This window comes from Gymnoscopelus braueri (assembly GCF_963280865.1).
Source record: "Gymnoscopelus braueri genome assembly, chromosome: 19".
NCBI classification, from domain to species: Eukaryota; Metazoa; Chordata; class Actinopteri; order Myctophiformes; family Myctophidae; genus Gymnoscopelus; species Gymnoscopelus braueri.
The window spans coordinates 41,483,118-41,500,834 of record NC_137621.1 but is presented as its reverse complement, the minus strand read 5'-3'; the positions used below and the strand labels follow the sequence as shown (position 1 = coordinate 41,500,834).

General features: G+C 41.9%; 1 protein-coding gene across 1 annotated transcript in view; it reads right to left on the bottom strand.

Annotated features, from left to right (window-relative positions):
- The window catches only part of LOC308075229 (uncharacterized protein), a 37,567-nt gene extending 25,297 nt beyond the window's left edge, over positions 1 to 12,270 (bottom strand). The window contains exon 1 of the mRNA XM_080414941.1: positions 11,429 to 12,270. Coding sequence (XP_080271067.1) covers positions 11,429 to 11,497 — 69 coding nt within the window. The 5' untranslated portion in view covers positions 11,498 to 12,270. The remainder of the gene's footprint in view (positions 1 to 11,428) is intronic.
- Between the last annotated feature and the right edge of the window lie 5,447 nt (positions 12,271 to 17,717).

The following is a 17,717-nucleotide window of genomic DNA, read 5'->3' as shown; positions in this document are numbered from 1 at the left end:
TACGCCTGTGTGTGGGTAAACTGAAGGCAAACGGTGAATGCCAGGGGGATCGTCTACTTATTATTTAGTTTCATCTCAGCCAACAATAGGCTCTATGCACAGCAGCCATATTGGAAAGAAATTGGGCCACTTCTTACTTCCTTCACAGGTGTTACCAATGATACTAATGAAGGTTCCATTCCATTCTGGTCAAGCAGAGTCACGGTGTGTGCATGTTGGCTCACTGGAAACACTCTGCTACACCAGTGGGTCTCAAAGTGTGGTCCAGGGACCTTCATGGTTCCTTGAGGGGGTTCCAAATGGCCCCTTACGGGTGTGTAACTCTGAGAGTGTACAAATGGAACCAAATGGACCCGCAAGGGTCCATTTGGTTCCATTTGTACACTCTCAGAGTTACGGGGGTCCTTGAAATTAAAAGGTTTGAGAGCCACTGTGCTACACTGAATGGAACAGAGCCTTCATTAGTATCATTGGTAACACCTGTGAAGGAAGTAAGGATATATATGGCTGCTGTGCATAGAGCCTATTATTAGGCAGAGAGAGAGCAAATTAGCAGCCTCTCCTTGATGATAAGTGCTCTAATATTGAAGTTGTTGTCATACGTTTGTCATAATTAGCTTTTAAAGGTCATGTTAAAACCGTTTTTCTCCAGCTTGATATACAAGTGGGTGTGTGCATTCCAGGTGATGGTGGTGGGTGGTCCTTTGGGTTTGCTCACACAAGTAGATTGTGCGTCTTATGCCTTGGCGTTGTGTGTGTGTGTGTGTATATGTGAACGTTTGTGATGAAGTGGTAAACATGGTTTTGTTGAATGCAGGTGTACATTAACACCCCCTCAGAAAGACTCATGGACCTGTGGCGCTTTTGGTTCACATGCTGCACAGCAAATGGCTCAGGTCTGTTTTTCCATTACACTTTCAGGGCTAAACTAACACGCTCCAGATCTTATAGTCAAGGACACATCCTTGATTCCCATGCTCACGTTCAGCAAGCGCAGCGGGAAAGGTAACGCTAACGCACACCAAAGGCTGTGGTGAGGTGATGACCCCCGGGAACAAACTTAAAGCGAAGGGAAAAGTGTCGCACACTCTGGCTCTACATGCAGCTTTTATTAACCCATTAAGACCTGGAACGCATCTGTGTCACTTTAGGTTTCTTTGGCTATTCAAAAATAGCAGATATACAAGCTCATAGCGCTATGAGCTTGTAGATCTGCTATTTTTGAAAAATCTCGAATTCTTTTTTTTTTTGGGGGGGGGGGGGGATTTAGAAAACATTTTAAAGAATCGCCTCGGATCTTAATGGGTTATTTGGCGTTTCGGCCTGACCTGCTGGTCTACTCCAGAATTTTCTTCACATTCAAAAAGTGAACATAGTGATAGGAGGAATCCATTGCATTCTCCTCCAGCTATGTCCACTCCTCCAGCAATTTTAGATGGGTTAGTTAGTTGAAAATTTTTAAAACTGTAAAATAAAACAAACCCTCGCATCTCATTCCAGAAAGCACTAGTTGTTAACAAAAGAAAAAGTAAACAAATAATTGAATAATTGAATAAATGCTAAGTCTGTGTTGTGTTGACTGCAGAATCAATTCAGTTCTTCTGAGCTGAAACGGTTAGATGTTTGGATCCATGAGAGGTCAGTGCGGGTCATTCAAACACCCCGAGGATAGCGGTTCGTTTCAAAGTCTGATCTCAGTTTCCTCAGAAAGTGCAAGAAGTCTCTGATAATATTGCACACAAGTATTTACTGTCTGGATTGACATACGTCTACTTTGTTGTACTCATTCCTCCCTTTTCAGGTGGGTCTATTTAGGGCACTGGTTCTCAAAGTGCGGTCCAGGAACCCCCAGGGGTCCTTGAGGGTATTCCATGGGGTCCCCAGCAAAAATGAGTTAATATATACCGTTGGATCAAAATCAGTTTAACTGCTTTAACCCTATTTTATACTGAAAGTTATTCTAGCCTATATTAGGCCCCATTTTTTCCACTCTACAATAAATAGCTTTGTAGAAAAATTTAATAATTATAAATAAAATTCGTAAATTTACTTCTTTACTTTTTATTGTTATTATTCTTGTTTTTCTTTTTTCTAACAGCAGGTCTGAGATATATTTAAATAGCCGAAGTATTAAATAGGGTTTTTAATGATTTGCCTGAGCAACCCCTGGAACCCCCTGGAACCCCCTGGAACCCCTGGGGGTTCTCGGACCCTACTTCGAGAACCATTGTGTTTTAGGCAGGTTAGGCACAGCTTTATACATGTTTGTTTTTTTATTCAGGGCTGTAAGTCTAGTAGAAACTGAAGTACCTTGCTAAAACAGTAAGCAAATCAGTTGTGCCTCACCGAATAGCAAATGCAAAGCTCTCTCTTTTTTTTCTCTTTCATTTTTGCTGACGGACATGCTGTGTCTGTACCACAGCATGTGCCCCTTGCAATATGCAGTAATGATATTTGCAGAAGAAGAATGTGCACAGGCCCAGTACAGACACAACTACAAATGTCTTCTAAATCCTAACAGTTTTCTGAAAACCGTATGTTGCTGTAATAATATCAGTGGTTCTCAAACTTTTTTTATGTCAAGGACCCCCAAAATTACATGTATTTGGTCGTTGAACCCCATCTCGAAATATTTTGTTCCGGGGACCCCCCAGAAGCAAAGATTTGAGTTACAAATGTTTGCTTTCAAAATATATATTTGCAAAAACTTTCATGATTTTTGAAAAAATAGCTAAAGTATAAAATAATGGTAATCTAGAATGACACAGATGCGTTCCCGGTCTTAATGTGTTAAGTATGGTGTTTTAAAAAAAAATCACATTTGTGTTGATGTTCTGTAGTTAGTCCATGCTTGACTGACGGCCTGCCAGTTTGTTTTTATGGGAGAAAAACCTATTCAAATACTTGTACATACACACACACACCTTTAACATACACACCCAGTTGAGATTTGCATATTCTTATTTTGTTTTTACGGCCCAGTGACATACCACTGTGTGCGTGCCTGGTGGTTCATCAGATTGTGGAACAGACTTGTTACTCAACTGGTCAGCAGTAGTATTGATAATACCCTGGTAACCTGTTGAGTAAGGGAACTGAGGCACTGTAAATTGAAAGGTGTTTGTTTGGGAGGCTGACTCAGAAACTGAGCCACTGTTTAACCGCAAACAAAACTGAACGACGCTATACACACACACACGTTTGTATTGTTGTGAAACAATTGCTAAAGATTGTGACAGAAGTCGGACCACATTTGCAAGTTTGCTACTGTTATGCTAACCGTGAGCTGCCGCGTTGCGCGCTGAAAGTACTGTAGCAGACCTATACAACAAGCTCACGATGCGTCTCATCCGTGGCGTGTTGTGAGCTTGTAGGTCGGCTATATTCGGTGTGCAACGCCGTCGTGCGACAAAGTACAGTACGGATCTGGCTTTGGTTTGGTCAGACAATACTGCATATATTGTACTGTGGCCTGCCAATTTGATATTCCACCTCACCCATTTCAACCTTATCTTAGTTGACTGAGATCCCCCAGAGCTCTATACAAGGTCCACTCCACACAAAATCTCTTAGCCAAAAATAGCCCATCTACAAGCTTGTAGATTTTGGCAAAGTTCGCAGAATGTTCACCCCCAGATTCAGGGACAAGTGGTTAAGCAGCAATGTCTCTTGTGGTGTTCAGTGTTCGGTTAGTTGATGGAATCAACAAATCAGTCAAATTGTGTCTGCTGCATCACACAGACACCTGCCTTTTCAGGTCGGTGAGGTTAAGAACTGCAATTCACACGACTATGAAAGTTATAGTTTGGCAGAATTAAAGGGTTATATAATATATTATATCTAGAGTTTACATGATAGTGTGCATGGAAAAAGCATTAAACTAATTAACTAACAAAGTCTTGGTCGACCTAACTGATTTAAACCAATTAATCAATTAATCGACTATGAGGCAGCCCCACCTTAAATCAAATCAACTTCAGCCAATCAAAATAAACGTTGTGAGGCAATGCTGTAATCGTTTATATTTTCCATAAAATATGAGCTAGGCTTTGTGGACTATGGACTGGACTTTTTCTGTTCATGAATGATCATCACCATTTTGATAAATGATTGTTAAACTGTGTATGTGTATTGTCTGGTATGAGATTTGGCACTCTTTATATACAGGCATAGAGTGTATGTCATTGTACTGTCGCATGTTTGTAACTTAGTTATTATGTCATATGCTGTAGCATTTAATAAGTGGAAGAGGAAGCCTAAAGGTAATTACCAGATGAAGATCATTTGATGTATTGAATGTTGTTGTAGCAGTAGTGTGTAGCAGAGTCTAGTTGTTTCCCCTTTTCTATTTGATTATTTTTCACCCGGCACCTGGCTTTGGATGTGCGGACATACAATCACTTCATAATTGTCACTAAAGTGTAATAAATGACACTAAAAGCAAGAGAGACACGTGTTAGCAGGAGCCAGTACAGCAGGTCTTCAGACAAATAGCATCCAACTGCCCAACCAACCTTCCACCACAGACTTAAGCCTAATTCCTACTTTGTCATATAAGACCGTATGACAAAATGCATTGTAGAATTTGCATGTACATCTGCCCAGTAAATGTGGATGTTGAATGGGGGAATAGGCTCTACGCACAGCAGCCGTATTGTAAAGAAATAATTGGTCTCTTCTTTACTTCCTTCACAGGTGTTACCAATGATACTAATGAAGGCTCTGTTCCATTCTGGTCAAACACAGGGGTGTTGTCAGGGTGCTGATATTGTGCATGTTGGCTCACTGGAAACACTCTGCTACACCAGTGGGTCTCAAAGTGGGGCCCGTCCAGGGACCCTCATGGTTCCTTGAGGCGGTTCCAAATGGCCCCTTTACGGATGCGTAACTCTGAGAGTTATGGGGGTCCTTGAAATTAAAAAGTTTCAGAACCACTGTGCTACACTGAATGGGACAGCGCCTTCATTAGTATCATTGGTAACACCTGTGAAGGAAGTAAGGAAGGGGCCTAATTTCTTTACAATATGGCTGCTGTGCGTTCAGAAAGTTCCTAATCGAGTCAATGGATTCTGTGACAATACAACACACTTTTTTTTTTATTGTGAAAGTGTGTGCAAATCTTTTAATGTATATTTTTAAAGCAAACATTTTTTAACTAAAATCTTTGCTTCTGGAGGTCCCTCACAAACTATTTTTGAGATGGGGGTCCGCGGCTAAATACATATCAATTTAGGGGTCCTTGACGTGAAAAGGTTTGAGAACCACTGCACTAATGGATGGCTTACTTCCCAAGTGTCTGGTGCCTAGTAGCTAGCTTACAAAAAAACATGTGCAGCACATGAAAGTCATGGTGTCATGTTGAGCTCTCGATTGAGCTTTTAAATAAAAAAACTTTTTTTAAGGGGTTATTTGTGAGAATTTTCACCTATAATGAAATGCCTCAAACAGGGACAACAGGTTGAAAGTGGTCAATTCACTTAATATCGCTATATATTTGGGGGTCCTTGGCACAAAAAAGTTTGTAGAACTGTAGCATTTGTAGAATCGGGCCTCAGGTCTTATTTGGGTTAATGAGGATCACAGCAGGAGAGACAAGCTGATGGGTCAAATGAAGAACTGCCTGGAGTGAGAATGGCTGCTGCATGTTAGTGTGTCAGGAGCGCTTGAATGAAATCCTTGTCACTCACTCGCCATTCGCTGAGCAGCTTGCTAAGCTGGATCAATGGAAATCTTGGAACTCGCAATGTCAGTGTATACAGGCCTACAGGCTGTCCAGTTCACACACACACACGCACACGCACACGCACACACACACACACACACACACGCACACACACACACACACACACACACACACACACACACACACACACACACACACACACACACACACACACACACACACACACACACACACACGAACACACACACGAACACACACAGCACTGTCCTACACACTGACATGAACGCATTCCCCTCATCCTCTGACAAACTCCCACACTCATGCAAACCCATTGCAGGGTCACGGTGCAGCTTTGCTCTTCCTACTGTAGCACTCAAAAAGGGATCTCCATCCTAGACTTGTGTAAATAGTATTCATTTAGCGTACGAGCTCTCAGGAGCAGAAATATACCACGGTCAGACCAGACTTGAAAACTACACTGCAACCAGTGTTGCCATGTCCGCTTATTATAAGCGACTTTCGGGTTATTTTTCTGGAAAGTCGCTTGTAAATATTGCTAGTTAGTTGCCGGTTGCGTTTTTTTTTGGGCTTGTTTCTAAAGTGTAGTTACTTATTTTGGGCTTGCTTACTTATGTATTTTAAACCAGTTGTTGAAAATAGCAGATCTACAAGCTGCTCAAATAGCTGATGTTATGTATATTGCTTCTGTTGGGCTTGTTTTCATAGACCTGGTTGCTTATTTCTCTCACACAATCTGGCAACGCCATCTGCAACGGTCGTTGGCATTGAATCTCCCACCGGAAATACTGCTTCAAACATGAAGGCAGGGAAACCCTTCCATTTTTTCCTTCTGAAGGAAATGAGGAAACTTTGGTTATTGCCAGAAAGTAGCTACATGTAATCAGTGGGGAGCGTATTCAGGTGAACACGGTCACCTCTCCAGTACAAACGAATGATTGATTATTACTCATTATAGATAATTGATGATTATTTAGGTTTGTACTGTATAGTTTTTTATTTGAGCTAAAAAGCATTATTTTACACTTTGGCTATTCAAAAATAGCAGATATACAAGCTCATAGCACGGCACTGAGTGCTGCGCTATGAGCTTGTAGATCTGCTATTTTTGAAAAATCGTGAAAATTTGCAAATCTTTGAATATATATATTCTTTTAAAGCGAACATTTTTAACTCAAATCTTTGCTTCTGGGGGGTCCCTGGAACTAAATATTTTGAGATGGGGGTCGGCGGCCTAATTCATATCATTTTGGGGGTCCTTGACATGAAAAGGTTTGAGCACCACTGATGTAGAGACATACGTTTTTCAGAAATATTTTGGGATTTAGAAGACATTTGTAGAATCGGCTTCAGGTCTTAATGGGTTAAAATAGGTTAGGGTCAAAGTTAGGCCAAAAGTCGCCAACTACACACAGATGCATAGAATATTACACCAATAAATGTGGTGTATCATGTTATTCGTCTGAAATTAAGCACAAGTAAAGAACCTCTGAAGAACCGCACCGCTTTTGAACAAAACAAAAATAAAATCACTGCATTTTCCATTTCCCTCATTCATGAGATCCATGGAAGGATAAGACACACCTTACAATAACTACAGCAATCGTTCTCAATGTGGGGTCCGGGGACCCCCCAATGGGCCCTCGCGGGTGTTCTGGGGGATTCCCAGCAAAATGAGGAACAGTTTAAAACCCGTAATGTCCTATTGCATTTTTCGGCTATTCAAAAATAGCTGTATCTATAAGCTCAGTCTGTATCGCTGAGACGCATTGTGAGCTTGTAGATCTTTCTATGGGGGTACCTGGCACAACATCTATTCCAAATGGGAGATTGTGGCCAAATGCATAATCCATTTGGGAGTCCTTGAGATGAAGATGTTTGAAAACGACATACAGTAAATTCTGTACGACATATATAAGAGCAGCTAGTTGACAAATGAGCTAAAGGCCTAAATTGTCAATTGTAAAACAACACACTGGTTGAAGACAAGTCAGTTCGACTCACCCCCATTCTGAATCCCCATAGACGTTTTTAATATCGCGTCAAATAAGAACTGTGTTCCAAAAATAAACAAATGACCCCGGCGGTTTTACTCTTATGAATATGAAGCATCACCTGACGGTGAGAAAACGCTAATGTTACTTCCGCCGAATTAGTAAAATTTTCGCCAGAAACAGACTGTATCAAATATAAGTGACTGACTACCATAAACGATACAGAACCTCCTGACAATATCGCCGAGACAGTTTGTTTATTTTTGGACCACAATTCTTATATGAGACGATTCTAAGATGACCCAATGTTATGCCCCTCCTGACGAACCTGGGGATGAACGAGTGACGTCAGGACTTCTGTACTCTATTGGTAAGCTGCACAGCATGTAAAATCAATGGTGCTATTTTTGAATAGCCAAAGTATAAAATATGGTTAAAGTGGTTCAAATGATTGTGACGCTACATTAACTCATTTTGCTGGGGAGTCCCCGGACTCAACTTTGAGAACCAATGGTATATACAGGATGGTAGCTTGGTTTACAGTGCTTAGCGCTGCTACCTTGCAGAGGAAGACAGAAATCCCCCATTTTTCACAACTGCTGTGTTGATTTAATCAGGAGTTTGTTTGGAAGAAATGACAGCTGCATACCACTATGGTTAGTCTAAGTTACTTCATAAACGCACCGCATAAACCCTCAGTGTTCGTTTAACTCTGAAATGGTTCCATTTTGTACACCGTCAGAGTTTAAATGAACACGGGGATTTTTTTTTACAGCGCCGGGGGTTTTGTCAGCTGCCTCTCTTTGTGGAAGCCATTGGGGATGCAGAACTTACTGACATACCGGTAGTTTTCCATGTGTGCCACACCAAGGTAGGATGCAGGCCATGCTGTTTGCATACAATTCCCTTTATTTTCACACTATATAGCCACATCCCATTAAGACCTGAGGCCGATTCTACAAATGTCTTCTAAATCCGAACAGTTTTTTTTTTGTTGCTATATCAGTGGTTCTCAAACTTTTTCATGTCAAGGAACACGTAATTTTCGCTGCGGATCCCCATCTCAAAATATTTTGTTCCAGGGACCCCCAGAAGCAAAGATTTGAGTTACAAATGTTCGCTTTAAAAATATATATATATTCAAAAATGTGCACACATTTTCACGATTTTTCAAAAATAGCAGATCTACAAGCTCATAGCGCGGCACTCGGTGCCGCGCTATGAGCTTGTATATCTGCTATTTTTGAATAGCCAAAGAAATTTAAAATGACATGGATGCTTTCCCCATCTTAATGGCTTACATATACTGGGGGGGGGAGTCCGATTGGTTAGCTGCACAGCATGTAAAATCAATGGTTCTCAAACATTTTCATCTCAAGGACCCCGAAATGGTTATGCATTATTATGCCACGGACCCCCATCATCTGCAAAGATTTTGTGCCGGGGTCCCACATATACAGTAAGAGCAGATTTATATCGTTAAACGTTTTAAAGCGTATTCCAAATGTTTCAATTTCTTCCAGTTTATTTTATTTTATTTTACTTGTAAAAAAAAGATATAGCAGCTCTAGAAGCTCACAATCCATCGCAACACGGCCTGTGGGTGACTCCGGACCCCACTTAACACATAAATAAACAGCAGAGCCAGAGAGTGGAGATGGCACACTTCCACCTGTATCCTTAGCAAGGCCATTGAACTCGGCCCGCTGTGGCACAAAATGGCTCCTGTGTGCAACTCCCCAACTGGTTGGCACACAAAGGTAGTGTGGATGGGGCAAGTTATAGTGACCCATACCACAATGCAATGCAATACAGTGAATACACCCTTCTGCCGACAAAAAAGGGCCTTATGCAAAACAGAGCCGTAAACACATTCAGAAAACAACTGTTAGGGACTTAAGTTGACCCCCCATCATGTATTGTCAGAGGGGGTCGAGAAAACTCTAGTTCCTTAAGTTTTACTAAACTTAGTTTTTTTAAGACTGGATATCCATCCTGTGTAATTACATATGCTGAAGTTATGAAGCTTCCCCATGCACACACACACACAAAGACCGCACACAGCACTCACAAACGTGCGTGTGTGTGCGTGCGTGCGTGCGTGCGTGCGTGCGTGCGTGCGTGCGTGCGTGCGTGCGTGCGTGCGTGCGTGTGTGTGTGTGTGTGTGTGTGTGTGTGTGTGTCACACACGCATGCGTACAAAAGCACTTTGAACAACATAATGTGGAGACATTACTGTATAGAGACACACACAAAAACTCCACATTTCCCCTCTGAGGAGAAACAGATGTGTAATAAATTGTGTAAGCGAATGTGTGTGCGTGTGCGTGCGTGTGTGCGTGTGTGCGTGTGTGCGTGTGTGTGTGTGTGTGTGTGTGTGTGTGTGTGTATGCGTGCGTGCGCGTGTGCGTGTGTGTGTGTGTGTGTTTGTGTTTGTGTATGTGAATGAGAGAGTATGTTTAAATGGTATAATTCATGTTTTCACTGCATTGTTTGTATAATTCGGTGCATTCCTCTTGCAAATGTCTGGCTACAAAAAGGCATGTAGTATAATTCCTTTTTATACCACCGTAATAGATGGTTTGGAAGGCGTATACACTCCCTGAGAAGAACACAACACATACTTCCAAAACACAGACTATTTCAGATGCTCCAGACTTGTTGTGAGTGTGTGTTTATGTGTGCGTGCGTGCGTGCGTGCGTGCGTGCGTGCGTGCGTGCGTGCGTGCGTGCGTGCGTGCGTGCGTGCGTGCGTGCGTGCGTGCGTGCGTGCGTGCACACAGTACTCTTACAAACACTTTCATTCAAGGCCAATGCAATGATCATAGTGAGAATACACTGAAGTCTGCCTAGCCTTAATGTAATAACGTCTATATAGCCTTAACGTAATAACGTCTATGGCCTTAGTGTAATAACGTCTATATAGCCTTAGTGTAATAACGTCTATATAGCCTTAATGTAATAACGTCTATATAGCCTTAATGTAATAACGTCTATGGCCTTAGTGTAATAACGTCTATATAGCCTTAATGTAATAACGTCTATATAGCCTTAATGTAATAATGTCTATGGCCTGAATGTAATAACGTCTATGGCCTTAATGTAATAACGTCTATGGCCTTAGTGTAATACGTCTATATAGCCTTAAAATCACAAGGCAAAGATAAACACACCTTCCACTGGCATGGTCATCTTCTTTTGTTTTATTATGTGACATGTGGCTGCTGCTGACAATGAGAGCTCATTATATGAGTTGATTGCGCTGCAGCAATGAAATGAAGATCTTTTCCCTGTGGTTCTCAAATAGTGGGGTCCGGGGACCCCCAGCCTGTCCTTGAGGAGGTTCCAAGGGGTCCTCGGCTAAACGAGTTAATAGGCTAATATAGCATCCAAAGAAGTTGTATACAATTTAAACCTATGATGCATAAGGCTATTTGAAAAATATTTTCCAAAAGATCTTGGGGGAAACTGTGAAATCTTTAACAACACACATCTTGTAATTTTCAGTTGGGGGGGTCCAAGGCCAAACAGGCCTACGTGTTATTGGGGGTCCCTGACATGAAAAGGCTTGAGAGCCACTGATCTATTCTAGCCTACTGTAGGCTATAACAGTGGACTCTCTGGCTTCCAAATGGACCCTTACCTGGTCTGTAACTCTCAGAGTTGTGGGGGGGGGTCCTTGAAATGATAAAGTTTGAGAAACACTGGGCTATATCCCATCCAAATAACTTACCTTAAGTTGAAAGGGGTGAATCTCATTCAGTGAGTGTCTTCTCAACTTCTTAGTCAAGGTCTTCAGCATTGTTTTCCTCCCTCCTGACTATCAGCTTGTATGGCTTATGATCCTCTTACAGTTGTTCTGTTGCTTTTGCTCTTAAACTGGGCTGAAGCCAGGTGACAACCACACAATCAACTCATTTAAAAATTGACAACTTTCTTTCTTCGCACGTAAAAAAATAAATAAGAAAAAAAGGCATGCAGGACTCTGATCACTGCCGCAAAACAGCCATAATCAGCCTGATATCTGTAACACACAGGCTCAAAACATCATACCAAAGGAAATATGAAACAGCTCTCTTGGACAAAGTGCTGTAAAGGCAGCCGATTGTACTTTTGTCGGCCACATGCAAGCAATCCGTGATCCGACCTCGTTTACATAGAGAAAATGTCTTGTTGAAAATCCGTTACTTTGTCATAACAGCGTTATAACAGCGTTGTAACAGCGTGATAAGCGTGTATACGTATCTTTTTTTGGCTGCCCTGCCCGGGCAGTGATCATAGTGATCGAGTGATCAAGTGATCAAGTGATCAGTGGCTTGTTGTTGTTGAGCGTTCCTGGGGAGTTTTTTCGCTGCGATCGTGTCCGTTAAAGGTCGCTCTCAACCCGGGTGATCAGTCTCAGATCTCACTCCCCCAGACTTTTACTTCAAATGACAAAAAAACGTGATTTTTGTAAAAGAATGATCAGGAAAAAAAAAAAAAAAAAAAACTGTAATCAACTTGTTCACACGCATCCAACACCACGGCCACGCACACACACATTCACACACACGCACACTCACACACATACACACGCACACAACAAACCAACAACTGCACACACACACACAATCTACATGACGAACACACACGCATAGTACTCTCGGCTTGGGGCATGCTGCTCGTTCATTGGCTTCTCCGCGCAGTGATGTCATTGACTTTTTCCCAAGGAGGGGTGTGTGAGTTAAAGCCACACTACGGCGTCATTCAATCGCTGAAAATTGCAGATCTACAAGCACACAGCTTGTAGATCTGCTATTTATCAGCACTACACTCTGCCATAGGTGACGTATTGCAACTGCATTCGAGGGACTTTAGTTTCAACTGCAGCTCCCATCTCAGAATAAGTTATTTATTTAAATATTACCCCGACAATGTATTTTATTTTATTTTATTTTATTTTATTTTATTTTATTTTATTTTATTTTATTTTATTTTATTTTATTTTATTTTATTTTATTTTATTTTATTTTATTTTATTTTATTTTATTTTATTTTATTTTATTTTATTTTATTTTATTTTATTTTATTTTATTTTATTTTTTTAAACTTCTATCTTGGGGATCATCTATTTCAGTTCCTATACCACCTCCAACATGATTGAACTTTCTACTGACAAGGTGTTGAACTTGATGAATAGTTTAAATAGTTTCATATCATGAATGAAGAACAAGCATAAACTGAAAGATTATTTGTTGAGTGATAAGATAGATAGATAGATGGATGGACCGGCCCGGACCGGACCGGACCGGACCGGACCAGACCAGACCAGACCAGACCAGACCAGACCAGACCAGACCAGACCAGACCAGACCAGACCAGACCAGACCAGACCAGACAGACAGACAGACAGACAGACAGACAGACAGACAGACAGACATACACATACACATACACATACACATACACATACACATACACATACACATACACATACACATACACATACACATACACATACACATACAGTACACATACACATACACATACACATACATACATACATACATACATACATACATACATACATACATACATACATACATACATACATACATACATATTATACATATAAACATAGGCCAACCGTATCTATATCTACTGTATATCAGATATACAGTAGATATAGAGACAGAGAGGGAGACTAAGAGAGAGAGAGAGAGAGAGAGAGAGAGAGAGAGAGAGAGAGAGAGAGAGAGAGAGAGAGAGAGAGAGAGAGAGAGAGAGAGAGAGAGAGAGAGAGAGAGAGAGAGAGAGAGAGAGAGAGAGAGAGAGAGAGAGAGAGAGAGATTGAGACAGAGAGAGATTGAGACAGAGAGAGAGATGGAAAAAGGTATAATTGGGTGAGGCATCAGATTTCAATGATGTCATTCTCTACAACCGCTGTCTCGTGCAACATACATGGGCAGATGAGCAGTTGGCTGAGAATAAGTGCGCATGTGTGTGTGTGTGTGTGTGTGTGTGTGTGTGTGTGTGTGTGTGTGAGTGTGTGTGTGTGTGTGTGTGTGTGTGTGTGTGTGTGTGTGTGTGTGTGTGTGTGTGTGTGTGTGTGTGTGTGTGTGTGTGTGTGTGTGTGTGTGTGTGTGTGTGTGTGTGTGCGTGCGTGTGCGTGTGTGTGTGTGTGTGTGTGTGTGTGTGTGTGTGTGTGTGTGTGTGTGCGCGTGCGCGTGCGCGTGTGTGCGTGCGCGTGCGCGCGTGCGTGCGTGCGTGTGCGCGCGAGCGAGCGAGCGATCAATGTCTTGTACTGAGGCTGCAGTTGGTACTGTATTATGCTCCATCTTTGACTCTTAACTCAAACTAGAAGCTTTGATGTTTTTTCTTTTCTTTTCTGCTATAGAATGCAAAAAATATATATCTTATTACTATATAATTGACAAAAGCTCAGAAAGTTCGTCCGGGATTCGCAAGCATCACTCCACATGCCTCCAAGACCCGCCACAGACTGTTGATCAGAGCTCTGGCTATGTTTTAGGCATACCTCGATCAGTGATAACACTCTCGGCTTGATTGATTCTCTGATTTGCCCATCAGACCCTCAGCCTGATCTGGCAGGTTGCCATAGCAACCAGATACAGGAAGTCTGACCTCTTTATCACATGAGGGCTATTAGGGCCGCAAAGCAAAGCGGGGAGGGAGGAGAGGAGAGGAGAGGAGCCGAGAGGAGAGGAGAGGCCAGAGGGGCCGGACTTCGCATGACGTGTGTGCAGAGTGACCCACCTCGATCAGTGATCAGACTCTCGGCTTGATTGATTCTCTGATTTGCCTATCAGACCCTCAGCCTGATCTGGCAGGTTGCCATAGCAACCAGATACAGGAAGTCTATTACTAAGGTCTACTATAAATGACAAAAGAAAACGGAAAAGAAAACCATCTCTGGGCCGTCGGACCCGAGACGCCAAGCGCAAGGAGAACATCGAAACGCAACACGCTGCAAAAGCAAGAGAGTAAAGCGTAAAAGGACCACAAAAAAAGGACAGAGACTTCAGAAGAGCATGGACACCTCCACACGGAGCCGAGAGGAGAGGAGAGGCCAGTTGTGAGCTTGTAGATCGGCTATTTTCAAATAAAATCTTGCTGGGAAATTATAATAAGCATATCTGCCCTGGCCCTGACATCTAGTTAAAATAATTAATAGTTGATCAATATCACTGCACACTATTCCCAGTCATTAGACTGACAACCTGAAAACTATACTTGTCTGCCATTTGATTCGAACCACTTTAACCCCAGTGTCCATATTGTGGGGAAAGCCTTTGCAGAAAATAGCAGATCGACAAGCTTTTATATTTTCAGCGAAAGCTTCCCCCACAATAACAGAAAACAGAAAATACACACTACCATAGAGCCCTGAGGGAGCCACATGAACATGGGGTTCATGCGGTTAAATTGTTCATCCGATTCCAATCCATCTCAATAAAAAACATCTATTTTGTTTTGCACAGATATAGGCTACTGTCAGGGTTGCCAGATCTGCTTATTATAATTTCCCCGCAAAATTTTATTTGAAAATAGCCGATCTACAAGCTCACAACGCGTCGCATCGCGACGCGTTGTGAGCTTGTAGATCTGCTATTTTCAAATAGCTGATATACATGTTAAAGTAGGCTACTCATGTGGCCCATAGTCGCTTCTTTTGGGCTGGTTTTCCTAGACCTGGTTGCTTGTTTCTCTCACAGAATCTGGCAACACTGGCTACTGTACTTAATGCACTGCAGAACCCCTGCTCAGAGACTGTGATATGTATTACAATTATATTGATTTAGTTGTGCTTTGCAGTTTGACAGATTAACATTTTCAACCTAGAATAAACGCCTCTTGCTTCTATTTTGACTCTATCGACATCTGTATCCTGTTACTGGCTGCTACATAACGACACATTTACCCCTTTATCTTATTCATCAAAGAGTTCTCTTCAGTTTTGCTTGTTTTGCTGCTGAAGCTGTTGGACACAGACAACAAACAAGCAATGTATGTCTACAACAGTCTTCTCGACCCCCCAAAATAATCAGATTTGAAGTGAGGACCCCCAAAAATAATCCTATTTGAACCGGGGACCCCCCAAAATAACCATATTTGAAGTGAGGACCCCCCAAAATAACCATATTTGAAGTGAGGACCCCCCAAAATAATCAGATTTGAAGTGAGGACCGCCCAAAATAATCCTATTTGAACTGGGGACCCCCCAAAATAACCATATTTGAACTGGGGACCCCCCAAAAAGAATCATATTTGAACTGGGAGGCCCCCACGCTGACAAGCACGTCACCATTTTTGCCTCTTTCTTATGTTATTTCGCAATTTGGCCAATGTTTGACCAGTTTTTATATTATAGTATGTTGGTTACCCCCCCCCCCCCCCCCTCCCCACCCCCCCCCAAAAAAAAATGTGGGGACCCCGACCTACAGGTTGAGAACCACTGGTCTTCAGTACTACAGCTTTAAACATTTCAAACTGGCTTGTCTGTGTGTGAGCTTTCTTTCCTAACACCGATGACCCGGTATTGGTAAACTTTACCAGCACCCTTGGGGCTTTGCTCCGGGTCAGTCTAGCTGAGAAACCTTAAACACTTCAACCCCATGCAGCATCATCTGTACTGTGGGGAAAGCTTTAGCTGAAAATAGCAGATCGATCAGCTATTTTCAGCGAAAGCTTTCCCCACAATAACAGAAAACATACTAGTATTGAGCCCGAGGGACTCCGGTTATCCATGTGGGGTTTAAGTGGTTAAGATTTTGAATTCCGGTCTTTTACTTGTAACAGAGTACTTCTACATTGCAGTATTGATACCATACCAAGTAAAACATTTGAGTACTTTTTCCACCACTGGACTCAGGGCATCGTCAACATACACTGGGCTGTTTGCACTAATCCAACGCATTCCCTGCACTGCAAGTTTGAATGGGTCAATGTGCATCTTTAATAAAAGAAAAAGAAAACTGTATGTTTTATTATACATTCATGATTATGTGTCAATCTAGTCACATTTGGGGTTTGTGTGTGAAAGATAATACAGTCCTGTGTTTAAATAGGCCATGGCTCTTTGTTGTGACATATTTTGTCCACATGAGGGCAGCATTGGTATATGGTTTGGAAGCAGGAAATGATTACACTAAGTCAGATCATGATCATGGGCATTACAGCTCTGATCACTGTGTGTGTGTGTGTGTGTGTGTGTGTGTGTGTGTGTGTGTGTGTGTGTGTGTGTGTGTGTGTGTGTGTGTGTGTGTGTGTGTGTGTGTGTGCGTGGACAGGATGGTGTTTGTAATGGGGCTAGTTAGTTCAAATTAATTATTAATTCAAACCCAGCTCACCTGTTGCTCATCTACCAATTGTCCATTCATGCACAGACAACCTCGTTACCTTTGGTTAACAATGATTAAAAAGCCAAGACTCCCTTATTTTTAAACTTAATTGCTGCCTGACATTCTCACATTCCAACAGTCTCACACACTTCAACAACAACAGAGATCCAGTGGCTATACAGACAGTGAGTTGACCTTCTCCAAACACAGGTTATCAATGAAATGTCAATTCTCTCCCAACATTAATCAGTGTCCAAGAGATATCCAACCAGACACTGATAGGCTCTATGCACAGCAGCCATATTGGAAAGACATTGGGCCTCTTCCTTAGCTACTTCCTTCACATGCAGACACAGGTCTTACCAATTATACTAATTAAAGCTCTATTCTGGTCAAACAGAGTCAGGGTGCTGATATTGTGCATGTTGGCTCACTGGAAACACTCTGCTACACCATGGGTCTCAAAGTGTGGTCCAGGGACCCTCATGGCTCCTTGAGGGGGTTCCAAATGGCCCCTTACGGGTTTGTAACTGAGAAAAAAAGTTACAATAATTATATATGTGAATTACATAAAATGTATACAATGTTTTGGTCTGGTTTCTGTTTTCTTTTACATCTAAACTTGCACTCTGCCAGAAAACAGCCTTGTCTAAGACAAGGATTCATATTTGAATCTGGTCA